Source organism: Setaria viridis, chromosome 9, assembly GCF_005286985.2.
Source record: "Setaria viridis chromosome 9, Setaria_viridis_v4.0, whole genome shotgun sequence".
NCBI classification, from domain to species: Eukaryota; Viridiplantae; Streptophyta; class Magnoliopsida; order Poales; family Poaceae; genus Setaria; species Setaria viridis.
In genome coordinates, this window is record NC_048271.2 from 7,070,974 (window position 1) to 7,096,602 (window position 25,629).

General features: G+C 48.3%; 3 protein-coding genes across 4 annotated transcripts; 1 reads left to right on the forward strand and 2 right to left on the reverse strand.

Moving 5' to 3' along the window:
• The first annotated feature begins 364 nt into the window (after nt 1-364).
• On the forward strand, nt 365-4,649 carry LOC117838028 (anthranilate synthase beta subunit 2, chloroplastic). Its single transcript, XM_034717893.2, has 8 exons — nt 365-598; nt 1,117-1,277; nt 1,770-1,840; nt 1,937-1,974; nt 2,103-2,213; nt 2,288-2,387; nt 3,389-3,524; nt 4,267-4,649. Exons 1-8 carry the CDS (start codon nt 499-501, stop codon nt 4,372-4,374), a joined length of 825 nt encoding a protein of 274 aa, XP_034573784.1. The 5' UTR covers nt 365-498; the 3' UTR covers nt 4,375-4,649.
• Nucleotides 4,650-4,840: 191 nt separating this feature from the next.
• LOC117838027 (UV-B-induced protein At3g17800, chloroplastic) lies at nt 4,841-7,562 on the reverse strand. Of its 2 annotated transcripts, none has more exons than XM_034717892.2 (3): nt 7,317-7,562; nt 6,707-6,987; nt 4,841-5,995 (listed from the first exon to the last, which is right to left on the reverse strand). In XM_034717892.2, the coding sequence occupies exons 1-3, from the start codon at nt 7,446-7,448 to the stop codon at nt 5,176-5,178; spliced, it is 1,233 nt and encodes a 410-aa protein (XP_034573783.1). In that variant the 5' UTR covers nt 7,449-7,562; the 3' UTR covers nt 4,841-5,175. The 2 variants fall into 2 exon arrangements, with proteins under 2 accessions (XP_034573783.1, XP_034573782.1); XM_034717891.2 differs by having other exon boundaries at nt 6,707-6,990.
• Nucleotides 7,563-10,007: 2,445 nt separating this feature from the next.
• On the reverse strand, nt 10,008-16,503 carry LOC117837607 (probable histidine kinase 4). The gene is made up of 11 exons (XM_034717325.2): nt 15,939-16,503; nt 15,262-15,495; nt 15,001-15,167; nt 13,828-14,046; nt 13,544-13,730; nt 13,404-13,455; nt 13,077-13,306; nt 12,781-12,879; nt 11,911-12,617; nt 10,961-11,449; nt 10,008-10,853 (listed from the first exon to the last, which is right to left on the reverse strand). Exons 1-11 carry the CDS (start codon nt 16,278-16,280, stop codon nt 10,586-10,588), a joined length of 2,994 nt encoding a protein of 997 aa, XP_034573216.1. The 5' UTR covers nt 16,281-16,503; the 3' UTR covers nt 10,008-10,585.
• Nucleotides 16,504-25,629: the final 9,126 nt, after the last annotated feature.

The following is a 25,629-nucleotide window of genomic DNA, read 5'->3' on the forward strand; positions in this document are numbered from 1 at the left end:
CACATTGAAGTTCGGATGCTAATTAGGAGGACTGAACATGAGCTAATTACAAAACTAATTGCACAGATGGAGTCTAATTCGCGAGACGAATCTATTAAGACTAATTAATCCATCATTAACAAATGGTTACTGTGGCACCATATTGTCAAATCATGAACTAATTAGGCTTGATAGATTCATCTCGCGAATTAGATCCTGCAATTAGTTTTGTAATTAGACTATATTTAGTATCCAAACATCCGATGTGATAAGTGTTAAAGTTTAGCGAGGTGTACCCCTAAACTGACTTGGATGGCCAAAGGTTGCCGCAAACGCTGTCTCCAAAAAGAAAGAAATTTGCCGGAAACGTGAGACAGAATCTAACGTAGAAAATCCAAAACTGCCACCAAACGCGAGAAAAGTTGATTGATCACCTCCCGAACACTACACTCCTGCTGTCATCCCCTCTCTCCGCTCCGGCCGACCCCCGCCGCCGCCCCTTCTCCTTGCTCCAATCCAATGGCCTACGCCGCACACGTCATGGCCAAGATCCAGCCCGCCGCCTTCCTCGCAGCGACGCCGCGGTCCAATCCCCGCCGCCCCTCCAGCCTCCGCGTAGGTGAGCGAGTTAGGCGCTACGCGTGTTTACTGCTTTGTTGTTCCATGCCGTCGGATATCTTGGCTGTGTTCCCTCTCGATCGGGATGAATCCGAGATCGATCGAGTGGCAGGAGCAACCAATAGCCTTCGTTGTGGGCGCCGGCCGCCGGCGATGCGCCGTGTACTTAGTCAAGCTGCCTGGTTGGCTGTCTCTTTCTGTCTTACCTGCCCCCACCAATGATCTGTCCTCCTTTTTTTTATCACGGCAGTGGTAACCTGAGTCTTAGGACTTGGGAGTGGCGAAACAAACATTCTGCTTTTAACTTTTCCTGTTCAGTGAAGCAATCCACGCCCTTGTTCGCTGATCAATTCCTTAATTGAATGGTCAAAGAAGTTTACGCGATTTCTTTTAGCAAGCTGTGATAACCATCACTAGAAGTTGCTATGTTAACTTTTGCCATAACAAGAATGAGAAAATCCAGAATTCACATAATTACTTTAATTTTTTCCTGTTTGTTAATTACACTTCATCATGCAGGAGCTCTCAGTGGATCCACAACAGTTCAACAGAAAAAAATTGTTGCTAAATCTGCCACCTCTGTGGTGGAAGGTGGTGATGCATTTGTTGGAGTAAAGCAAAATACTAGACCAATCATAGTCATAGACAACTACGATAGCTTCACATACAATCTATGCCAGGTAAAAACAATATTCTGTAGCATTAATGACGGATGGACTTTTTCGCACATTATGGTAGCTTCAGATATAATTAGACTGGTGATGTGATGGCATAATTAGTGTATTAGTATTAAGGCCACCTTTCCACATTCTCTCCAATATGATGTTTACTCTTAAGACAGTACTTTCCATCTTCATTCAGAAATAATAAAAATGGAAAAACTTTTATTTTGCCCTGTTACATCCTCGGTGATGCCTTTTTACAAACATTTGAGGAATGAAGCCAGCTTAAGCAATCAAACAGTAGTTATGACATTTCTTAGAATCCTCAGGGTTTAGAACTAATAATGTAACATCAAAGTACTATAATATGCGGCTGTAAGGGGGGCCAAAAATGAATGTCTAGTGGAAAATCTTGAAAAAATACGCATTCTTGAAAGGAACAAGGTGTCACAAATATTTACAGCTTCTTCTGGATTTCAATGAAGTTTCCAAACATTTGTCTATATGCAGTACATGGGAGAGGTGGGGGCTAATTTTGAAGTTTATCGCAATGATGAGATCACCGTGGAAGAAATTAAGAAGTTGGTAGCTGTTTCTTCCTATGTAAAGTCCTACATGTCTGCATGTTGATTTCTCTTAATAAAAAAATTATATGCAGCGTGTTGCTTGTTCTACAGGATTTCTCCTAGAGGAATACTTATCTCCCCAGGCCCTGGTTAGTCTTTCTTACTAACTCCATACGATAATGCTAATATATGAGATGCAACAGGGTGATATTACATCCTACTGTTTTGGCATGCCTAAGTATTCTTCATTTTCTTTTTAACAAAATTGAAAATGCAGGCACGCCTCAAGATTCAGGAATATCCTTGCAAACAGTTACAGAGCTTGGACCCTCTATACCCTTGTTTGGGGTTTGCATGGGTTTACAATGCATTGGAGAGGCATTTGGAGGTTTGTATATAAACAAGTTGTTCACTTGTTCAAACCTGTCGCGATTTTTCCTAACAAGTGCTGTATGTTTGTAGGGAAGGTTGTCCGATCTCCTTACGGAGTTGTGCATGGAAAGGGCTCCCTTGTTCATTATGATGAGAAGCTTGATGGAACTCTTTTTTCTGGTCTTCCAAAGTAAGATCCCTTATTAGGTCTTCCCTTCACTCGGGGTAATTGGTGTATAGCTTACATATGTAGGGCCTAATAAGTACTTTGATTATCGTCTTTCTTGTGTTTGGCCTTCCTCCTTATTTCCCTAGAATAGTATAGACCAACTTGCCATATGGCCTACTAGTTAGTGCCAGAGGCAATAAGCTGACACGCCTTATGTCCAAGTTAGAGCACAACAGTTAGGCTTTACTACAAAATGTGGAGAGATGATACATGATTTAAAGATAAAACATACGTCAGTATGGTGTAAAACAGCTCGACAATACAACAAAAAATATGTTGCCAATCAACAACTTGGGTTCACTAAATCTGAATCAAGTTTTTGTTGAAAGTTGTGTTGTTGGACTTATCATCCTTATACTTCCTTATTTATATCATCACAGAAGCAGAGTTGCTTATTTTTGTTCCATTATTTGCTTTACCACAAAGGGAACAAAGAAACATTGTTGAACCATCTTTATTTTCTTAGCTTTAATTAATGTGAAGCCTAGAAGTTATAAATAGTTGCATTTTCCTCCAAAAGAAAGGAAGCTAATTTGTCTTGTTCTCTCTTTGTAGCATCCATTTAGGGCAATTGAAAATATAGAGAAGTATAAAATATTTTTTTCTTAACATTTGAGCTTCAACATTACAGGAGGGAAGCTTTTACTAACTCCTCTGAAATGGAGATTTTTTTTCTTGTTAAAAAAGAACTCCCTGTTTTCAAGATGCATCTTTCACTGCTAATTTAGATTTTTGGATCAGAATATTTTAACCTCAGTTACATACAAAAAAGTACAATGGCATACATACATTTTCGACAAAGAATTTGCTCATTTCATTCATGTGAGTACCCTAATGGTCATGCTGAAAAGGAAGAAACACTTTAGTTGCAACAGGCTAAAGCTTCATTTGGAGATGCTGCTTAGCTATTAGCAATTTAGCATTGAGGCTTTTATGCAAAAGACTGATCGCTTGTCCTGTAGCCCATTCCAAGCCGGAAGGTACCACAGCCTTGTAATTGAAAAGGGTAGCTTTCCGCGTGATGCCCTGGAAATTGTTGCATGGACAGATGATGGGTTGATCATGGCTGCTCGCCACAGGAAATACAAACATATTCAGGTTTGCGCACATGTCCTTTTTAGTGTAATCCTAAGCATCATGTAACCCAGGAATTTGTGTTTGCTACTGTGTTTATAAGTTGCTTTCCTCTATAAAATAAAATTCCTCTTCTGTTGCCTTGTGATTTTGTCGGCTCTCACAAAAAGACCAAAATTGGTGCGTAACTGGGATTCTGGGAATCTATATAACCCTTGAGGCCTTTGAAACATGTCATCCTTTTTGAGATGGAAACATGTCATCCTTTTTTAGATGGAAACATGTCATCCTACTACTTACCTGTTCAGCAGCACAAGTTTTCTTCTTCCAGGCTCACCTCTGGGCTATTATAATTTATTAGCACACAATCCATAACTAAATAGCCAAGGGGAGCAGATTAGATTTGTTGAATTTTGGTTTGCACTTGGTAGTATGCATAGGTTGCTTGAATTCGGCCGTCTATGAGCAAAACTAGTAGACTTATGATTGGTGTTTTAAGCAGAGCCGCCATTTATATGCATTCTGGCAGTATGCTTGTCGACACCATTGCTGTTATTTACTATAGAAACTCCTACTTCTTTGAAGTTCTTAATTTTTATTTTTCAAAAAAAAGTTCTTAATTTTATTTTTTTTAAACCAACCGTGTTTCAATCTGTCTCATCCTTATAATGTTTATAAATGTAGACAGTGGAAAACGCATGGTCTTTTCTTTTACGTGCCACCGCCCTCCCTTTCGAATTTACATCGTGAACATTCAATTATGCAGGGCGTGCAGTTCCATCCAGAGAGCATCATAACCACTGAAGGGAGGTTCATGGTCAAGAATTTCATCAAGATTATTGAAGGCTATGAAGCATTGAACTGCATTCCATGATTCGTCTAGTTGGAAGCAGCATGCATATGTGGTGACTGTAAAATGCTGTAACTATATATATTCTGGTCTCCCATCAGCGTATTTCCGCTGGTGCTGGAACATGTAAACTTCAGTTGCCCACGTTCAGATGTCGTCACTGGTCACAACACTCCATGCCAAACTACTGTACATGTTCGCACATTTGGGTCACATTACAATCATTGGACATGCCGAACTACTGTACATGTTCAATTAATTAGTTACCACTCTAAATCCCAGCGAACAATTCGGTGCAAGTTCTTTCTTGAAATAAGAATTCAGTAGTGGATTTTGAAACTCCATCCCTATTCGCGGCTGTCAGGCATGTGCAATGTACCAGAAAGAATGTTATAGACAGAACAATTTCACACCAAAATTCTGTGCTATGTTCGGCGCTGCTTTCTGAAAGAAATTGGAGGAAAGCACTCTGTAACAGAGGCCACGCAAGTAAAGCAACAATGAGAATAGCTAAGGAAAAGAACAGTCTAGGAGCCTAGGACGACTCATACAATTTTCAGAGGAGACAGTCATAAAATACAACACAGAGCAGCACCCCGGGCAGCACAAATGTTAATAGAACCTAATGGCTAAATATCAGGCTAATAACATTTGGTTTTTACAATACTGTGATGCCATAAAACTGGGCAAATCATAAATAGGATAGCATAAAGCATGGGGTGCAGTAACAGTAACACCACTGTACAACAGTCTTTCCTGAAGCTCCTAGACATCAGACCAGATTTGCAAACCATGAATCTGCCTTGACTCTTTGGGATGACAATCTTAGTTGGTCACGAAATGGTACCTGGAGTCCACAAAGCTCTCAACATCCCAGAGGAAGGATCCGAAAGTAACAGCCTCTAGGATCAGCCTTCTCAGCCCGGCGAAGCTGATCCTAATATGTTCGTCCTTGGAAGAATCAACTGTGCCTTCAGGTGTAATCACAACCTCTGGTTTCCCAAAGAGTGCCTCTGTGTGCTTCTCGATAATGCCAAAGGCCTCCTTTGACCTAACCGTTGCATACCTCTGTAGTGTGTCTGAATCAAATGACATGACATACGATCTAAGGCGGCAAGGCTTGATAGATTGGCTAGGCCCTCCTGTGCTGAAGTTAGGTGAGGTCCATGAGGCCATCTCCGGATGAGAGCTAGAAGCCTGAGTTGAGGGCATTGAGTCCGTCGTCATAACTTGATTCAAAGCATCGTCTTCCTTTTCTGATCCCCAAGGGAGGCTCTTCATCGACTTCTCGAGCTGAAATCTCTGATCGACTCTCTTGAGGAAATAACCATACATCACAGATGCAGCATAGACTTGGCCAACTCGAAGCTTACTTATGGCCGCAATGGTGGCATCACCTTGACGCTGCCCCAGAATGAGATCAAGATGGTTCTCAATCATTTCATAGGCCTCGGGCGAGTGCAAACGCTGAAGCCTTTCTTCCACAGTTTCTGCCCACTGGTCAACTCTTCCAGAAGAATCAATGGAGTGCGAGAGAGCTGGAACCAAAGAAACACCAGCTTCAACAAACTTCTGAACAACCAGTGCGTAGAGTATCTCCTCCAAGGCCCTTCTCCGCTCCTTTTCCTTTACTTCAGCAATCCGCCTATTTCCAGGAAAAAAACGGGGGAAATTAGCCAGGAGTTTTCCAACTGTCCAACTCACATGAAACTATTAGTTCATTATTAGAAGTAACCAAGATTAAACTTTCAGATGTAACTAGGAATATTCCCCCTTTTATAGGAAGCTATCAGGTGTAACTAGAAATACTCCCGTGTCATAGGAAGCTAAAGTATGACTCAAGAAACAATTCTAAGAGACAATTATTATGAACTATGATAGCTCCATCACAATCAAACAGGCAAGAATAATTTTTGTCTTTTCCACTCGATGCATAATACAATTGACGATCACTTCGTATATGATATGGCCATCTCCCCAAATATTTCTAGATTTATTTTAACAGCACATAATGTTTAAGGAGGTCAACAGGCATCCATAAACTACTCCCTCGATCCCAAATTACTATTCATTTTGACTTTTCTAGGTGCATAGCTTTTGATATGCACCTAGATATATAGCATGTCTAGATTCATTGCAAAAGTTATGTATCTAGAAAAGCCCAAACGAATAGTATTTTGGGACAGAGGGAGTACAAGATTTAATCTGCGCTGGATGCAACCTGTCAGCTGGCCTTAATAGCTTGACAGTAATACAATTCCTATGCGACAGTCTGTTGCGGTTGGTCTCTTGATATGCAATCTGATAACTCAGAATAACAAGAGCAACGAACTCAGTGACGAAAAAACACAATTACCTGTACAGCACCAGGTCGCCACTTGCTGGAGCCGGCTTCTCACCTGCACCGCTCTCCTTGTCCTTGTCTTTCTCAGCCTCGCGGTCGGTCTGGAGCTGCTGGAGCTGCTGCTCGGCGGCGGCGGGCAGGAGGTGCGGGTGCGTGTGCAGGATCTGCGAGAGGAGCTGCCCCGCCGGCGATTCCATCCTGAGCGGCGCGATCGACGAGGACGGCGGCAGGGACTCCGAGGGGGACCAGGAGGCCCTGACCACACTACTTCGCCTCTTGGTCCTAGAGTTGAGCTGCTGCCGCTCGAGACCATGCGCGTAACGAGCAAAAGCATCAGGCAACCACCCCATTTCCATGCTCAAACGAATCATACATGACAAGCCGAATCTCGAGAAGATATAAAATGAACAGATTGCATGATAATCACATCAAAACCAAGCAGGGTGAAATCCTTCCTCCGCAAGCAAGGATACAAAAAAAAAAAAACAGGAAATGGATAAGCCCGCCACAAAGAAGTTAGAGATAAGATCCAACTTATTTTTCATCATTCTAATAATAGAAGTCTACACCCGTTTAGACACAAAGCTTTCACCGTAACAGGGAACCAGAAGCTCCTCCCTACCTTGGAGCCGAAGGCGAAGCCGCGCCTCCGGTCGAAGTGGAGCGAGCTCGCGCCCGGCGCCGCGGGCCGCCGCGAGGGGCCGGCGGCGGCGGCGGTGGGCGACCTGAGCGCCGCGGCTGCTGCTGCCTCCATAGCCGTACTGCGCGAATCTGGACGGAGCACGCGCGAACTCGGGGAGTCTGGGGTTGCGTAATTGGGGATTTTCTCTGGCTCTGCGGTGGTTGGTTGGAGACTGGGGAATTCGTTGAGTCGAGCAGAGGTTTTGGGGCGCCCGGTTATATAGTGGGGTTGGCCGCGCTTCGCTGGGGGTCAGAGCACGCGGACGGAAACGAAACAGCTGTCGCCGACGCGCCGTGTCCTTCTTCTCGCGTGTTAGAACAGGTGGCAATATGATTTTCTGTTCTTTTTTCCTGGTCTATTTTTTTCATGTGAAAGAGATGTAAAATTCCAACGAGGGAAAAATAAAGTACGTTACGTACACGCAGGCTGGAAAATTACGGGTGATGATGGAGCAAGTGGCACGGTACGCACCTCTGGTTCGCATGCTAAGGCTCGGCTTGCAATTCGCAACTTTCACCAAACTAGCAAGATGGTTTGTGCAATTTTTTTTGGGAATACTGTATTTTTTAAGATGGCTTGCCTTTAATTTTTAATTTAACAAATAACTCATATTAACCGGTGAACAACTTACTCTGGCTTACCTGTTCTTATAATCTCAAAACTGCGAAACTAGTATCTTGTCTTTCCATGCCTCTCGAGCACAGAAATTTTAGATGAAACAGTCTAATCTGCGGAGGAGTTTGCCACTCCAATGGTGTTAGCAGTTTATATGTTTATTGGTTGCCCCATGGAAGAAACCCATGATGTTCTAGAAGTAACTAGAAGGTGTTCGTGGTTTTTTTTTCTTTTTTTTTCTTTTTTTTTCCGAGACAGCGATATGAACATCATGTTACTGATTCTTATGTTGGCACTTGGCAGCATTTGCCGTCTCGTTCGAGGCCCCATTCCAAGTGAAACTCCATACGCTAGTTTTGAACTGGGGGTGTTTTGGAGGAGGAGGTTAAATTTTAACTCCCGTCACATCGAATGTTTGGACACTAATGAGGAGTATTAAATCTAGACTAATTACACAACCCCTAGGCTAAATCGCGAGACGAATCTATTTAACCTAATTAGTCCATAATTTGACAATGTGGTGCTACAGTAACTATTCGTTAATGATAGATTAATTAGGCCCAATAGATTCGTCTCGTGATTTAGCCTAGGGGTTCTGCTATTAGTTTTGTAATTAACTCATATTTAATTCTCCTAATTAGCATCCGAACATTCGATGTGACAGGACTAAAGTTGAGCTCCCATCTCCCAAACACCCCGTTAGATGATGACACCCGTTGCACCTGCCAATTCCATCCTTGAGGCGCACTCAATGTCAAGGCAAAGGTACTAATTAGACGAGGGCAAAGTTCCCAGCAACTAGTTCCTACACGTACGGACGTACCACCTTAAGCTCATTTGGTGACTACTGATCAGCATTTTCCATTCTTCCTGGCAAAGCTGATTTCAGAGAGCTATATACTGGCTGGATTAGCTACCATGTGCGACCAAGAGATTATCAAAAGGAATGTATAATTGTGATCACAAAGCTATATATACGGGCTGGATTAGCTACTGTGTGATTTTCCTTTTCAAGTACCAGTGTGTATTTGTATATGAATATATGACGTTTCTGTTTTGCGAGGACATACTTCTGTTTATCTGATGCTGACAGCCAAGTCACTCTGAATCTGGACGCCGGCGCATTGGCAGTTTGGCACACAGATCCTTTTTCTGCCCCAAACACATCGCCAGAGATGCAGCCACTCCACGGCTCCACGTAGCCTCCAGAGGGGTCTCCAACTCCCCGTGGACTAGCACAGATTCCTCGTGACCCGGCAGCTCCACGGCCTCACGATGCATCCCCAGCTGAACTCACCGTCACCACACGCCCAGCGCAGCGTAGCGTGCTCCTCCGCTCGCCCAGTCGCCCAGCGTCTCGCGCCGGCAACCGACGAGATCACCGGCGGAAAGAAAAGATCTTCCCCCCTCCCGGCTTGTTTCCTTATCTGATTCGTGCCCTGCACCACTGAACCTGTCCGCTTGTCCTGTGCGCGTGTGGAGATCGCGGAGGGTGACGTGGGCTCGTTGGTTGCTCTCCGGCACGGACGCGAAGCCAGCCGCGGGCCGCGGGCCGCGGCTGCCGGTGCCCCTGAGGTTTTTTTTTGCCTCGCCTGGTCTGGCGGCGAACCACTAGGTCGACGTGCAGACACGCCGCCGGAGAGAAGGCCAGGATCCATTGCCGCTTGTGTGATCGTGTCGTGGACGTGCTCCTACCGGCAGTATTTTCCTTTTTTTTTTGGCTTTTCTCCCCTTTTAGTTAGGGCTATCTGAATTCGCATCCTTCCTGTTTCAGGATGATGTTGAGCTTAAAATCCTTTTTAAGACCATGTTTCTCTCTTTTTCAAAGAGATAATGTTCCAGAAGTGTGGGCTTGCATTAGGCCTCAGAGTTGGCCCATAACCCTTTTTGGTTCGTGTTGGTTCAAGTTTCATGGCTCCATAGTCACTTGCAGAGTCCAGGCAACTTGCAGGGACAGGGAGATTCCCCTTGCACATTTTGACATGAATGAAATGGCATAATCTAAAGAGAATGAAATGGCATAATCTAAACAGTCTTTCTTATCAGTGCCATCCTAATTCATATCCATAATATGGAAATGAATTGAGCCAATTACATCAACTTATGTAGGTGATTACCATACATGACAGATGCCAATGCAAAAACTACTCAGATTGCTGCACCGCACGTCCGCACCCAGCGAGCATGCCTGCCTTCTTCAACGGACTAAACTGGAGCAGAAAAATCGTGGAAGCTGTACAACAAAACTCTGCTCGAAGTTCATCAGCACGCGTGCAGCTCCAACGACAGCAGCGCAGGCCGCCACACTACGTGCTATAAACAGGGTCCCCTGCCAATACAATACATGTACACGACGGCTGCACCGGCAGACCCAGCACCGGTCCGTGCTGCGTGCTGCCTTGACCTCGTGCTCCTCCTCACCGCAGGCTTGAGCCGGCGCTCAGCCCGGAAGAACCACGGCTCTGGACGGGTTTTCTTCCGGATCGGAATCATCAGATCGCGTCCTCGGTTAGGGAATTACAGAATGGAAGAGAACGGCTGCCTCGGTTCACAATCAGAGCTCCCAGTGCACACCAGGATGCATCACTCCGGTGTTAGCTTGACATGTTGCCAGGGTCCAAGAACTTCTGCACCGCCTGGAAGAGCTGCTTCTCCTCGAAGGGTTTCGTGACGTACCCATCCATCCCGCACTTCGTGCACTCCTCGTGGGTGGCTTGGATGACATCGGCGGTCATTGCAAGGACCGGCAAGTGCCATTTCACCGCCCTTGTCGCGCCGTCTGCTTCTGAATCATCACCGGCGTCTGCCTGCTCCTCATTCACCTTCGCTTCCATTGCACGTATTTGCCTGGTCGCCTCAAACCTGGTGTACAAAGTAGTTGAATGTTTGACTTCAACCAAAACAAGAGAGTGACAAGGGAAAACAACACGCCCAAGTTCACATGCGAAAGCTTGAGTAGCAAAACTTACCCGTCCATTTCAGGCATCTGAATGTCCATAAGGCAAAGATCAAACTTATATGGGACTTTTAGGAGGGCTAGAGCATCTTTTCCACTCTCCACGCACTCCACCTTTGCTCCAAATTTCTTTAATGTGCCAGCAGCCACTCTAAGGTTTACCTTATTGTCATCAACCACCAATATGCTCTTGCCAAGAAGCAACCCACGAAGAGAACCTGTGCTGTCGCGTTTCTCATGGTTCGGCTGTGTCTGTGTGATACCAAGTGCTTGGAATAGACAAGCGGCAAGTGTGCTTGCTTTCAGAGGCTTGGTGATCACAGAATCAACTGCATAGTTTGCTTTCAATTTGTCTGATTCTGCAGCTGCGAGAAGGATAATTTTGGGTAATACGGGTTTGTGACCATTCTGCTTCATCTCCAGGAGTCTAGATCGTAGGGAAACATCCATCTTTGAGCTCCATGAATCACTTTCAATCAACAGCATGCATGGTAGCTTCGTGCTGCATGATGAATTTGGAACTAGTTAGATTCAAGAAAAACGAAAGAAAATGCATGTCAAAATTATGATAGCTAACAATTAATTTAGTAGCCATCTGCACAGTGCAGCTCCAAAGTGCAAAAACTGCATTTTCTCAGAAATATTTAGTAGCCATTTGAGCTGTAACATTAACTAAAGCTCAAAGTAGCAAAGATACAAATCGAAAGCAAATCCAACACCATGAATTCGGTAATTAGAACTGAAATGAACTAACTAGTACTGCTTTGAAGCAATCAATACGCCTACGATCATTCTTGTGCAACTACAATTGTTGCAAGACAAATATATTTTTTCCAAAAGATGTCTCATGCATGTAAGTATGCAACCAGACAGCATGGTATACTATTCCTACATGTACTCAAGATGGTAGCTCAATCACTTCAGCATTTTAACTTGTATAGAGCACGTAGGAAAGAGAGGTACCTGGTTAGGGAATGGCCATTTCTCCCAAACAACACACCAAGAGCCAGTTCAGTGGTAGCGACAACTTCGGAGGTAATTCCCAGCCTTTGCAAGTGATACTTAGTTACGGTAGCTCTTACTGGTCTTCTATCAACCAACAGTGCAGATAAACCTTGAAAACTGGATGGAAGAGGGTGCAACATGACAGGCTTACTGTCACTAATAGCTCTTCTGTCACATCTTTGGAGAACTGCAGTAAATGTGAATGTGCTGCCAACATGGGGTCGGCTGACAAAGTTTATCTGACCGCCCATTATTTCAACAAGACATTTGCTGATGCTCAGTCCAATTCCAGTACCACCGTATGTCCTAGAAGTTGAACTATCAGCTTGCATGAAAGGCGTGAACACCTTGCCTTGGGCATCCAATGGTATACCTATCCCTGTATCTTCGACACTTACTACGAGAGTCACTTTATCAGATACATTTTCATAGGGCATCTCATTTTTCTCATAAGAAAGCAAAAGCTTGAAGTTTTCCCAACTATTTCGGCTATCAGCCGCTTCAAAACCACTTAGTGTGTTGCGAGAAACACTGGTTGCTACGGCAGTTGTCTCATCTTTATGTCCATTCATCCCATTTGCAACTGGTTCAACTTTGGCTTCTGTTGCAAGATTTGAGTGATCTGCCAGATGAACTTGTACAAAAATATGTCCCCGTTCTGTGAACTGTCAGTGCAAAAGAATTATCAATCATAAACTTATGGTGGCAACAAACTCAAGAGTGCTAATAATTAAACAATGCACTACATTTTTAGCTAAAACTGAACGGTTCCATCAACGGCCTTCATTTCCTTAATCATGCTTGGAAGAAAAGATCATGCAAACTTACCTTAATTGAGTTGCCCACTAAATTTGTAATTATCTGTCGAAACCTTCCGGGATCACCCAACAAGATTTCAGGAACTCTTTCCGATACATATACAGCAAGCTACGATTTTGCAGAGTAAAAGGGTATTAGTACGGATAGAACAAAAATTAGACATGCAGAATGCACAATTCTACGAACGTTTGTTCATGGAAACTGGGTACAGCAAGAGATGCTGAGGCAAATAATGCATGGTACATGGTAATGCCATGTTGACTGATGTTGTTTGTACAGATGTTATTGAGCTAAGAAGAACCAACCTCAATTCCCTTCTCTCTTGACTTTGAAGAAAATAACGAAATGACATCATCAAGGATGGATCTCAGATCAAATGGTACAGACTCAAGATCCAACTTTCCAGCTTCAATTTTCGCTCTGTCGAGCACTTCATTAATCAGGGATATTAAAGCCTTTCCACAGACTTGAGCGGTTTGTGCATAATCCCTCTGGGTAGACTTTAGGTCTGTGTCTAACAGCATGTCAAGCATTCCTACAAAACCAAGAAATAGGATAAATCACTAAATTTCCTCCTAAGAATGAGCTACATTGACAACAAGCTGAATGTGTTGTAGGATCGAAAAAAATACCTAGGACACCATTCATGGGCGTTCTGATCTCATGAGAAACAGTTGCAAGGAACTACCATTGACAAACAAGAGTCTTTTAGATTCCAAAAGAAAATTGCACCTACAAACTTACGACATAAAAAAATACAACAAACTTAAACCTGAGATTTAGCAACATCAGCTGCTTCTGCCCGCTTTTTCAGCTCCTCCATCTTTCGGCAATCTTCCTTAACATTATCATAGCGACTCCAAGCAGCATAGAGTATGTAGCCCACAAGCATAAATATGACAAATACACCAGATGGGGTAGTAATTGCAGACCATGGGACATGAGGCTTGTTTCTGTATCTGTTCAGATTGTGGATAGTGGGATGTAAAATTAGATTCTGCTAAAATACAATATGTAATTTTTTAGGAACTCAATATGACATACGCAAACATTTACCTGCAAATCATATGGTGCTTTCTGTATGGGTCGCCAAAATCTAGCATGCAGATGTGCGATGGTGAGGGGTTACCAAGAGGAACTTCGGATCCATACATGACAAGAGGGTTTGAGTTGTTTGTGACATCATAAACATTTACCACCAGTTCCTGATTGCCAGCTAGCTGCCTCAACAAATTTTCCACTAATGATTCTACATCAAAAGCTCCCCCAAGGTACCTGTCAAAATAAATAGCAAAATTATTCTCGAAAAAATAATAAACATCAAATTTTAGAGAAGCCATTTTACCCATTGCGTACTTCAAATACCAAATGTGAATAGTTATGCATTTAAATCTTTTGATTTTGTGACATGACCTGGTAATGTGTGAGGTGAAGTAACCCAATTACAGTTGAAGCCATTTATGCAGGCCCCATGTTTTGCTCGCCCCCACCCCCAATAGACTCAATTTTGGACTGCCACATCAAAATCCAACAGCATTACACACACACCTCTTCTTGATCCCTTCGCCTTGTCCCGCCATGGTGCTTTCCTCCACCGGATCCATGGCCACCGCTATGGTAACCCGTCTTCCATGGGCTGTTAATGAGCTGCCCCTGCTCCTACCCTGCACGCCACTACTACTCCGACACAGCCTCACTGGTCACAGCCCCACTCTTCACCTGCTGCCACCACCAGGCTGGCCAGCTTCCCTAGTCGTCCTTCTAAGCCTGGAGCCCTGGAAGCACATTCACTAAGCCCCTAACCCAAATCCCAAAACCCTAACTTCCCTGGAGCCTTGGTGGAGAAAACCCCTTCCCCCAACCATAACCCTGACCTTGCTAAAGCTCGCTTGCAGCTTTGGAGAAGAGGGTGGAGAGAGGGTAAGAAGAGTTGGTTACTTGGTTTGTAAGAAAATCACACGACACCAGTCAATTATAGAAGTCCCGTTTCTTTATGAGTATCTTACATACTCTGTCTCACTTCCACTTCTAGTCACTGAGGTATGCTTTAGAGTTTACCCGGCGCCCAGTGACAGTGAGAACCATAGGCTTTTCACCACAAAAACATCTTACTCGCATAAATTTTGCAGCGTATGAACAGCCACAGCCCACAGGCAGTGGATTCTGCGCAGGCGAGGAATGAACTGCATGGAGAAAAGGCTTCTGAAAAAAAACGGAGATAAATCTCACCCAGCGGTGGCCGTAACACGATCCTCCTCCTTGGCATCAGATGGAAGATCATCGCGATAAACAGGAAACGTCAGTACAACACCCAGGTGGTTCGACATGAGCCGGAACGGTCTCGTGAGAACCGCCTTCCCTGATGCTCTTGACCTCAAAATGTTCTCACGGTCCTCCTGCGTCACAGAAACACACTCAAGTTCAGAACCAACACCAGCAGAGAACAATTACTGTAGCCCAAGAAACGAAACGGGAGGCGGCGCCGCAGACCTCGCCGGACATCATGTCGAGCCCCTCGATGTAGGAGACGGTCTCCTGCGAGTAGATGACCGGCGCGTACTCGTCCTGCACCGGGGACGGCTCGTGCTTCATTGTCTTGATGATCCACCCCTGCTGGCGCTCGAAGCTCTCCCTGTCGGCGTGCACCACCCGCTGCGCGTACGCCACCCCGCTCAGCAGCGGCCGCTCGAACGACGTCCTGGCGGTGTAGTCCGCGAACGTGTCCTGCAGAAGAAATCACCCGAAAATAAGGCCCGCAGCCGACAAAGAAATCAGCCGAACAGCAATCTGCATCGACAAATCGCACGCACGCACGCGCGCGCACAAAAAAAACAGCAAAGAGAATTCCATTTAAGAAGTGGCGCAAGGCACGGTCTGCGCACAGTAGCCTATGCCACCAGGGGAACCATGGACTTGACAGTAATTAAATGAAGTGGAAACAGCAGAGACCAGGAGCAGCAGAGGCAGAGCAAAGTACTGCTACATGGTCGAGGTGTTATGGCAATGGAAGGAGCAGCAAGGATTTCCAGAGGCGGCGAGACACGCAATTAACTGCGCGCGCAGAGCAGAAACCACAAAATCGCAGCAGTAGAGCAGGACAGGAATAGAGCACGTAGAGAGGAGCCGCGACGAGAGGCTCGGTTCGGCGAGGGAGAGGGCGGGCGGACCTGGTCGAGCGCGGGCGGGTGCTTCTCGTAGTGGAAGGTGGCGACGAGGATGGCGAGGGCGTGGACGTGGTTGACGGAGACGGCGAACTGGTCCTGCAGCATGCGCGCGCGCTCCTCGCACATGCTGACGAGCCCCTCCTCGGCCTTGCGCATCGCCGCGCGGCGGAAGCGGTAGTGCAGCCCCGTCCAGACCGACGCCGCCACCAGCACCCACACCACCACCAGCACCCTGATCAGCTTCGCCTTCACGCGCCACCCGCCGCCGCCCCCCTCCCCCTCATCCTTCCCCGCCTCCTCCGCCGGCGCCGACACCGCCACCTCCCCTCCGCCTCCCACCCCCATCCCAATTCCCCCCGCCTCCGCAGCCTCACATGCGCCGCCGGCCACCAACCACTCCCGCTTCCGCCCGTTCCTCCAACTCCTTCGACAGAGGAGAGAGAGGCCTCCTCGCCTCTCTTTTTTTTTCCTTCTCTCTCTCCTCCCTCCCTCACCTCGCCTCGCTCCCTGCTTTGATGTGTTTTTGTTGGCTTGCGGCTTTTCGCGACGGGGGAGAAAGCAGCCGGGCGTCGAGTGAATCGAATTTCCTGGATTTCACGAGATACGCTGGCGACTAAAATAACCCGTGTTTTTCCCCCGCGGGCGCCACCGGCATGGGACCCGGCCTTTTGCGGCCTCGCCCACCCCACCCCACCCGGCCACCCCGTCGCCGCGCCCGCGCCCTGCGTTGCCGCTTGCCCGCAGGCTGCCGTCCGTGCTGGTGCCCCGTTGCTTTCCCTCCTTATCCGAGCCCCACCACCGCACCACGTCCACACCCCGTCCCCCAGGTTTCGACGTCCGCCGGCTCGACCACGGGCCAGTCGGCCACAGCCGGGCACGCAGGGCGCCGTGCGGTTTGGTGAATTTGTTCGGGTTTCTTCACGGGGTTTTGGGTGGGTCCGCGCGGTCGCCGGCAGTGGTTGAGCAGTTGGTGCGCGCGTCGCCGTCTCGGGGATTTCGTTGCGGGGGATCCCCCTCCCTTCGTTGCGCGCTCGCCTGGCCCTGCCTCTGCCCGCGCCCGCGTGGGGGTGCGGGGTGGGGCCGGCGCGAACGCAACAAATCCGGCGGGGTCCAAAAAGAGAGCGAGCATATCGGCGAGGCCGGTGGTCGCGGTCGTCAACAGTCAACAATGCGCCATCGTTCCCGGACAAATCTTTTTTGCCGATCCGCTCTGCTTTGCCTCTTGCTGCGATCACCGATGCTCTGTCAAAACATGGGTGAAGTGAAGTCCGATTACTGGTCGTGCTTCTCCTTTGATGATTCGGTTTAAAAGAACCTTTTTTATCATCATCTTGTTTTGCCTCCCGCGAGACGAGACAACATGCAGTTGATTATTGCATTACTTTTGCATTGCGTCCGGTCGTGTCTGGTCGCGGGGTAATGGAGCGGCAGTTCGTGCGTGCGGCCTCGAAGGGTATACTAATAGAAGGGATCACGTTTATGGCCGTTGGGATAGCCTCCCTGCACCAAATCCAAATCATTAAGCACCCCCAGCTTATGATCAGCTGTGTCTGATTGCCGAACGACATTGTAGAAGTGGAACAGGGGCTCATGCTCAATCATTTCTGAAAGCTAGTATTATAGAACAGGTGCACCTGTAACTTGTAGGCTGTTGGCAGAAAGGTCAGAAAAAGAGGGAAGGGAACATGTGCTTATCATATTGTCACGTCCCAACTTTCTTGGCAAGATAGAAAAGCGAAACTGCCAAACTGCTACGCTAATCAGAGATCCCGGGATAATGTTCTTGTTCTTCATGCGAGCAAACCCCCCAAGCAAATGAAGCGAAGTCCCTGACGGGCAACTCGTTCGTGGAGACGCGCGCGCGCGCACCAAGCTGGCAAGCTGCAAGCACGAAGCCATTGGTTGGAACGCCATGACTCCAGGAGCTGTTGCAGCCTGCAGGTGCAGGGAGTCCAAAAGCACGTCAGAGTTCGGACTTCAGAGACCGGACATTCCTTTTTAATACAATAGTGTTATGTGAGCGTCTAGCACAGTGCCGTGTTCAGAGTTTATACACCAGCAGTCTAGCTTGTTATGTGAGCGTTGTAGCTCATCATATTATAAGAACGGAGCATCTCGAATAAAATAGTGTTTGGTTTGATTTGACGAGGACGTGTTCTTTACTTGTTATAGGCCACATGCCTATATATACGACCGCTAAAATAAAAGTGCACCATCTCCAATTATCCATCTGTTAACTGCAACTGCTCTAGCGTCGGTTTGGGGTCAGACGACCTCATCCCGATTGTTTTATGCACGTTGACTCGATCGGAAGGTTGCCCTACAGTAGCACAGTGTCGCCCACACGCAAGCATAAACAACGGTACCGTACGCTTGTACGACACCTTACATGGCATACATACCATTCCATACCATGTCGTCTACACCGCTTTGTTATACGAATTGTTCCGGCGCCGCGCGTGCAGCGTAGTTTCACGCACGATCTTTTCAGTCATTCTACCGTGACCTGACCACCGGTGCTTCGTGCGCACTCTACTCTTTTGCTAGAAAAATGCGGCGTAATGATGCTGGGAGCAACTTTGTTACGTCCGTGGCTATCCGAACGGATAGTAAAACACACCTAGACTTTCTTCACAAGGATGGTAACAATCACTCTACCGCTTTACGCCAGCAGCTTCCTACTTCGGATAAGGCGAGTAGGCGACAAGGTAGATAGCTGGGAATCCCCCTTTTTATCTTCCAGCCTAGTCGACCAGCGTGGGCAGCACAGTGCTTTGGATCGAGAGGCTCCAACTAACGACACGCTACTTGCATGTGATCCCGGCTCACGAATGACGAGCGGCGGCTAAAGCAACTTTCGTTATTGGTTGTCGGTCCGTCCCTGCCGCTTCTCCGGCGGCCGGCGCCGGTCGCGCCGTCGTGTCACGCCGAGGGCCGCCACCCTTTGCCGTCCGTCTAGCTAGCACTGTCGTCGTCGCCGGCCTCAGGCGTCAGGCGTCGCGTGCTCACGCTGGCTTCTGGGTAGCGCGACATGTGCGAATAGGCCAAAGATAGAAGCGACGACAGATTCTGAAGCAACGGTATCCGGTCTATGTGGTTGAAGCTGCGACGAAATCCAGGTCTTTGATTTTTCCTGCTACATTGACCTGCGGTGACTTGTCAGCAGCCAGAACCGTCAAGACGTTGCCACGTTGGCGCACGTAACACGTGTTAAGCACGCACAAACACGAAGACGAAGTTACAAACGGTAACGCACCGATATATCTCTCTGTCGAAATCGACAATGACCAACCTGGTCATCCACAACCTCAGGCACGTCCCAGGAAAACGCCGGAGGGAGGAGGGCCAGCCAAAGTGCCCAGGCCGATCGAACCGATCGTCGTGCGCTGCCATCACAACGACACCACCACTGACCGTTGCGGACGGCATGGGCGGATGGCGGCATGGCCGTTGCGGCAGGGATGCGCGGCAAGCCAGCAATAATAGCAGCCAGCGGCCAGCGGGCGTCTCACGGCCGCTGCGTGTGCGCCCGCGCAGAAAAGCGCACGGCGAATCGCGAGGTCCATAATGCCCGTGTCCATCCATCCAGTCCGCGCCGCGCCGCGGTGTCGCGCGATCGAGGCGGGGTGGCCGTGGCCCGGCCCCCCCTCCCGTGGCCAGAACAACGGCGTGGTCCCTGTGTGCGTGCCGCCCCAGTGCCTGGCAGCGCCGGACGTGTCTTCTCGTTACCTTGCATTCGCGTACGGTAGATGCCCGGTACTTGGTCACGCTTTTAGCGTTGTGGTGTGGTCCGAGTTCTCCACCCATGCATGATCAATCGTTGATGAGATGATCACACAGTCCCAACCTTGGCCTTGTCGATCCGGCATTGGCTACGAGCTTAGTGCTTGGCGATTCACACGGTATGGTAACGCTAGAGGACAGCGTTTATGTGGGAGACTACCATGAGATGTGGTCTTTTGTTTGGGAATGTCTTCTCGCATCTACTATTTTGCTCTTTACCCGCAGCCGTATTTTGGGTCTTTAGACCTAAAACTGGACGGTTTGGATTAAATCTCTCCTCTCCCAAATCTCCTTCCTACCTGCCTTTCCTTGTCCATGCACGAGGCTGATGCTGTGCGTGGCCACACACCACCACCACGCTCTTTGTCTTGTTGGCAAAGTGAGGCCCACTAGCTCGTCTCTTCCTTCTCCATCTTCACTGCATCATTCTTCCCCGATACTTAGGTACCACGCTCCCTCACACCGTTTTGGCTTTCGCAACGCCCCAGCTATCGGAGCCACCATCCACGAGCAACTCCCACGCTAACTTAGGTCTTGTTTAGTTCCCAATTCGGGAGTAGCAAAATTGGCATTTTGCCATAAATGCGCAACTGTAGCGTTTTGTTTGTATCTGTGAATTATTATCGAAATATTGACTAATTAGGCTCAAAAGATTCGTCTCACAAAGTACAACAAAACTGTGCAATTAGTTTTTTATTCCGTCTACATTTAGTACTCCATGCATGTACCGCAAGTTTGATGTGATGGGGAATCTTCTTTTTGCATAGTGTCAAAGTTGGAAGTTTGGAGGGAACTAAACATAGCCTTATTCCTGAGCCACACCCCTCTCCTCCTCCTTCCCAGCAACCTTCTCGCAGGCGCGCGAATATTCCAACACTGTCTTCCGCACCTCGTCCCACTATCACGACGTGCAGATCCGCCACTGTGGTCCTTCCTCTAAGGCCGTTCGGACATAGGTACTCCCTTCTCTAAATCTAAACCCAAATCCTGAAGCCCACTATTCCAAACCCTAAACGGTCACCCGAGCTAGAGAAGAAGGGCAAGATGGGATGACAAATGTTCAGGTGCATGAGAGAAATAAAATGGTGTGATATAATTTCTCTCTTCTTTTAAAAGGGTATATATTGTATGCCATACTAGTTTCTAGTCGGGGAGAGAAATTCTGTCTATGTCGTTGGTTTGTTTTTTAGAAAAAAAACTAGGAGCATCTCCTACGGTTTTAATAATTCTTCCCTAATAACTAGCTAATGGGATATCTCAAATATCTCTTTCATGGCTATCAGTAGTTGTTTCTGTAGTTTCCCCAATTATCTTATCCTAATATACTTAAAAAATAATAATCTCATCCCAATCCAACTGAGTTCCAACCTATTTGGAAGAGTTGGGGTGGACTCATTCATCCCAATAATTATTGAAAAAAATTGAAAAAAAGGTAATGGGATCTGCTAGAGTATTATTTTCCACCAACTCCTCTAATATGATAATTGAATTAGGAAATGGGTTCCATGTCGAATAACTACTTAGGTCGGAGGATTGGAAACAATTATGCAATAATTTAACTAAAAATAGTAAGCATGGTTCAGGATAGAAAAAGTGGCTCAACATATATCATTGGGACAACTTTTCATGAATACTGATTTAAAGTGAGCTTTCAGAAGTGCCTCTTCTTCACACTGTATATCCAAACAACCAAGGCTGAACATTGCAGAAGCACTGTTTCACATTTGAGGGGGGCCGGGCAAACAAGTGCTGAAAGTCTTCGCTGCCATCCATGAAATCCACTTCGAGAACGATGCCGGTCCTGAGCCATCCGTTCATTCCATTCACCACATCATATCGAACAGCAGATGGATAACCCGACGCAGCAGCTAGCTCCCTGCTCCCATGATGGTGCCTCAGGACACGCACGCGCGGGAATAAGTACCGTGGAGCTTGCTCGTGATGGCTGTCGGCGAAGACAAGCCAATCGATCGATCCGAGTCACCCGGGCATCATGGCAGCGGTGAATTGTTTCATTCCCTTTTACAGCACGAAATGTCTTGCGGGAATTTTTCTTTCTTCAGGTGGCCCTGCAAGAAAAGCCTTTCTTAGTGGGATCAACCCAAACCAAACTCTCTGATGCTGATCATTTTCTCATTAGAAAAAACTGAACGTTGCGACGTCGACTGCTTCGAACCTGTTGGTTCGAGCAGTTTGGCTGGCCCCAGGTATACTTAAAACCACTTGATGAAAATCAAGCAACCGAAGAAGTACAGGAGGAGCTGATCAGGCTGGTGTGCGTCATTAGGCACACTCCACAGTGCTTCACCTACTGTCATCTACTACTCATCTCCTTACTGGCCCATACATGGACAAGTTCTTCGCGTGCCATGACTTGAACCCGTCCAACGAGAGACAGGCCAGTGTCCAGCGCGGTGCACATCGTGACCAAGCCTTTGGTAAACTTCCCGATCAACAAAAACAACTTTCCATATCCAACTGGTGGCATGGCCGGGCTGAACGCCCAAGCTCGGAAACATCGCGGCCGCCTTTCGTTTTCTGTTGCAACGATGTCACCTTTGACGCCCTCCTGAAGTGCCACCACCAACACTGCATCTCCTTCTACTTGCAAGCAAAGCCGGCCTAACATGTCGCTGCAGATCCCCCAACAAGCAGTAAAAACCCGTCACCGATTGCCTACGGCTTCAAAGAAACCTTTCGCGTGCCGTTGCAACCGAGCGTCGTCATGTGTCCCTGCGAGCGAAGGACGGCGAGCACATTCACGAGCCGGTAAAAGTTGGCGGCGGTTCTCGTGGCCGGTTGCTGGTTCAATGCCCTGCCCTGCCCCCCATGATGAGATTCAGATGTCCGTCCGTCCCCCTTGGCGAGATGAGGAAGAGATCATGAATCGCCGCCCGGGTCCACCACCAACTGCAACCGGCCAAAAGGGGCCTTGGATGGATCGTTGCTCCTGTGTAGGAGCAGCGTGTGCAGTGCACGGCAGCGAATCGCGCACGCCCCTTTGAGAGAGAAAAAAAGCCGTGGAGGGAGGGAGGGGGGCCTCGCTCGAAATGGCGCCCCTGCGGCCCCTGCCTGCCACCATCAAAATTGGCCGCGGCTTCGTGGGCGGAGAGCCGCCTGGGAAGCTTTCTGCACTTGGGACGCCGCGGAGGATTCCTGAGCCGTCCGATCGGTGGCAAATGGACGGCCATCGTGTCCCCGTTCGAGTGGATCGTGTTGGCTGGCTGTTCTTCTGCTCACCCCCCACCTGAAGCCAGGAGATAAGAGAGCATTTTTGCAGCGTGTGTGTGGTTGGGGAACGGCCAGCGAGAGTCAACACATGAAACATGAGAGATGAGATGTATTGATCACGATCAGATGGCACCACCCCGTGCAGGGAGAAATTCAGTGGCGACCTGTCGGGGGTCATGTCAGTACAAGGATGTTTAGGATTCTGGGCATGTGATGAGAATCCCCAAGCCTAGCGGGCCGGCCTGCTTTGTAGGCTGTGTGGTGGTTGGCAGGCAGGCGTACAATTATTGGTCCCTTGCCCCTGAGACTGACAGCGCCAGCTTCAGATCAGACCGTATCAGAACGAGCAGCGCTGCACCGATCCGATAGCAAAATGTTCATGGACACGAGTACTTGCAAGTCTACTCCTCGTCGCCGTCGATGACCATGTCCTCGTGTGGACCACGCTGCACGCGTGTGGCCGTGTGGGGGAAGGAACCAAGGAAGTCGACGACCTCCCCCCTGGTGACACCGACGCATGCTGGGAGAGACGATTAAACGCGGTCCGGCTCTGATTAGCTGCCCGGATCGGGGAATTGAGAGCTGCTAAAGTTTTGAAAAGCCAATATTTTAGTCACCATTTGGTTTATTAAATTTGACAACTTCTCCTATTTAAGCAAATTTTTTTGTCAAGTTTTAGCTTTGACATGCCAAGTTTTGGCAAGCAACCAATCAGGCTCCGAAGGCCGCGATCCGGCTCCACTGCGGCTGAAACGGAAAGGCGAGAGCTCAGCGCGCCGTCTCGATTGGATTAGCCGCCTAGCCAGGAGGAGCACGCGTCGACGGCGACCGCGGCGGGCGCCCGTCGCCAATAATCGCCCTGTCTGCCTGGTTCCTGGTGCGTGATGGGTGCCTCTCGGATCAAACTGCGGATAAACTGTGCGAAGCACGCGACGAAATTCATGCGAATTTCGTTTTCAGCAGGGGCTCGTTTAGCCCAAGAATATAGGCCAAGGCATTGCCCAGTTGGCCACTCGCCGCTCGCAGGTCGCGCTCCCAGGAGACGAGCGCGGGTGAACCCCTGTTGCTGGTGCGGTGGCCACTACTGAGAAATCCGGTGGACGTTTTGGAGCCCTTTCGCGTGGCCCAGGGGGCGGCGAGCGCTGCTGCCGGTGACCCGTCGCCCGTCGGACGGAGAACCCTGTGAGGTCGAAGATGCTCGTGCGGTCGTGCCCGTGATTCTGGTTTCGCTGAGGTGGCTGCGAGCCTGTCGTCCGTCAGCCTGTTGCGATACTGTGAAGACATCTCCAGCAGATTACTCATCCCAAACCCCAATACTAAAAACTGTCGTTTTGGAGATAGATGTGCTCAAGAGATTACCAATCACATCCCCGTTACCAATTTTTTTTTTGCAATCACCAAAACACGCCTCCGAGGGGAGACCTTCCTCTACCCTATCCACGGTTGGTTCTGGCGGGAGGACATTTCACGCTCGCCTCCGGGCTCCGGTTGCGCGCCACTTGTACTGCGCCTCAGCTCCGGCCCTGCGCCACGCCGCTCCACAGGTGCCACTCAATCCAAGCACAAGCACGAAGCACCCATCTCTCCTTTCAATTTCTGTTCCAATCTCCAGTTCATTCTTTATCCAATTTACTGGAAGCCAAGCACAAGTTTGACCACCGCTCCAATTTATCTGCTTCTCTCTCTTTATTCTCCATTAGTAGAGCAGTGAGCAGCACAGGACAACGCAGCTCCAATGGAGGGGGATCCACTGAAAAAATAATATGGGAGGATGACCTGCTCGGCGGCCGTGCCTACCCCTGCTGTTGTGCAACGGGTGGTCTTCTCACCTGATCTGAACGGCGGCGTGAGGCAAGGTCGATGGATGAGCGCTTTGTGGAGGAATGGATGGTCGACGGCAGCGATGAGCTTGAGTCCGTGGTGCCATGGGAGATGGCGTAGTACACTGGTGGGTTCCAGCGCCGCAACAAGGACGAGCGATGCGGCGGCCGGGGCTGCGTAGCCAGCGGCAGCAAGGAAGGCCAGCGCGGGGCAGATGGGGCCGTCGGTCAGAGAGAGAGAGAGGAAGGGAGACGAACGGAGCTCAGAGAATGGATAAAAATGAAAAGAAAATGCTCTGGCCAACAGGACGACCCACCTGGTATTGGTTACGAGATTTTGGTAATTTGCTGTGACAATGGCTTCAAAAATCTAAAAATGCTATTGGTAAGGGAGAGAGAAAGAGGATTAGGTTTTTGCTAATCCGCTGGAGATGCTTAGGCTGTTGCGAAGTCAGCGTAGGTAGCGTTTCCTCGGCGTGATACCGACCACCGTGTGTTCCGACCGACGACCTGCCGGTAACGTTGGTTGGCCCGCAGACCGAAGTAGGTGTCGGAGTTTCTAGAAGGTCGGCGTTCCTTCCTCGTCGCTTTCAGAGGAACCCGTTTTCGTATTTGCCTTTTCAGGCACAATATTTTGCGTGATTTTTGTCAACTGGGCAGGAATTGTGCACGTATGTTGTTGATCTCCCAAGTCCTCGTGGTGGAGAGAGCAGTTTGTGGAAGCCGCATATGCTCTTCGCTCGCGTGCGGTGGGGCCCGAGAGGCGTCGGCGCGGAGAAGAATCTGATGCTCCTGTATACACGCGGACACCGTTTTTTTTCTTAAACACCACGGTCTCGGGCTTATTCTTCCTACTGTGC

Excerpts from the sequence above, each read along its gene's own strand:
- LOC117838028 (XM_034717893.2), top strand. The coding sequence starts at position 499 with ATGGCCTACGCCGCACACGTCATGGCCAAGATCCAGCCCGCCGCCTTC. Across the intron at positions 1,278-1,769 it reads TCACATACAATCTATGCCAG|TACATGGGAGAGGTGGGGGC; the intron begins GTAAAAACAATA and ends GTCTATATGCAG. Across the intron at positions 3,525-4,266 it reads GGAAATACAAACATATTCAG|GGCGTGCAGTTCCATCCAGA; the intron begins GTTTGCGCACAT and ends TCAATTATGCAG.
- LOC117838027 (XM_034717891.2), bottom strand. The coding sequence starts at position 7,448 with ATGGAGGCAGCAGCAGCCGCGGCGCTCAGGTCGCCCACCGCCGCCGCC. Across the intron at positions 6,991-7,316 it reads GCTTCGCCTTCGGCTCCAAG|CAGCTCAACTCTAGGACCAA; the intron begins GTAGGGAGGAGC and ends CTCGAGCGGCAG. Across the intron at positions 5,996-6,706 it reads GGCGACCTGGTGCTGTACAG|GCGGATTGCTGAAGTAAAGG; the intron begins GTAATTGTGTTT and ends TCCTGGAAATAG.
- LOC117837607 (XM_034717325.2), bottom strand. The coding sequence starts at position 16,280 with ATGGGGGTGGGAGGCGGAGGGGAGGTGGCGGTGTCGGCGCCGGCGGAG. Across the intron at positions 15,496-15,938 it reads ACCCGCCCGCGCTCGACCAG|GACACGTTCGCGGACTACAC; the intron begins GTCCGCCCGCCC and ends TTTCTTCTGCAG. Across the intron at positions 13,731-13,827 it reads AAGCACCATATGATTTGCAG|ATACAGAAACAAGCCTCATG; the intron begins GTAAATGTTTGC and ends CAATCTGAACAG.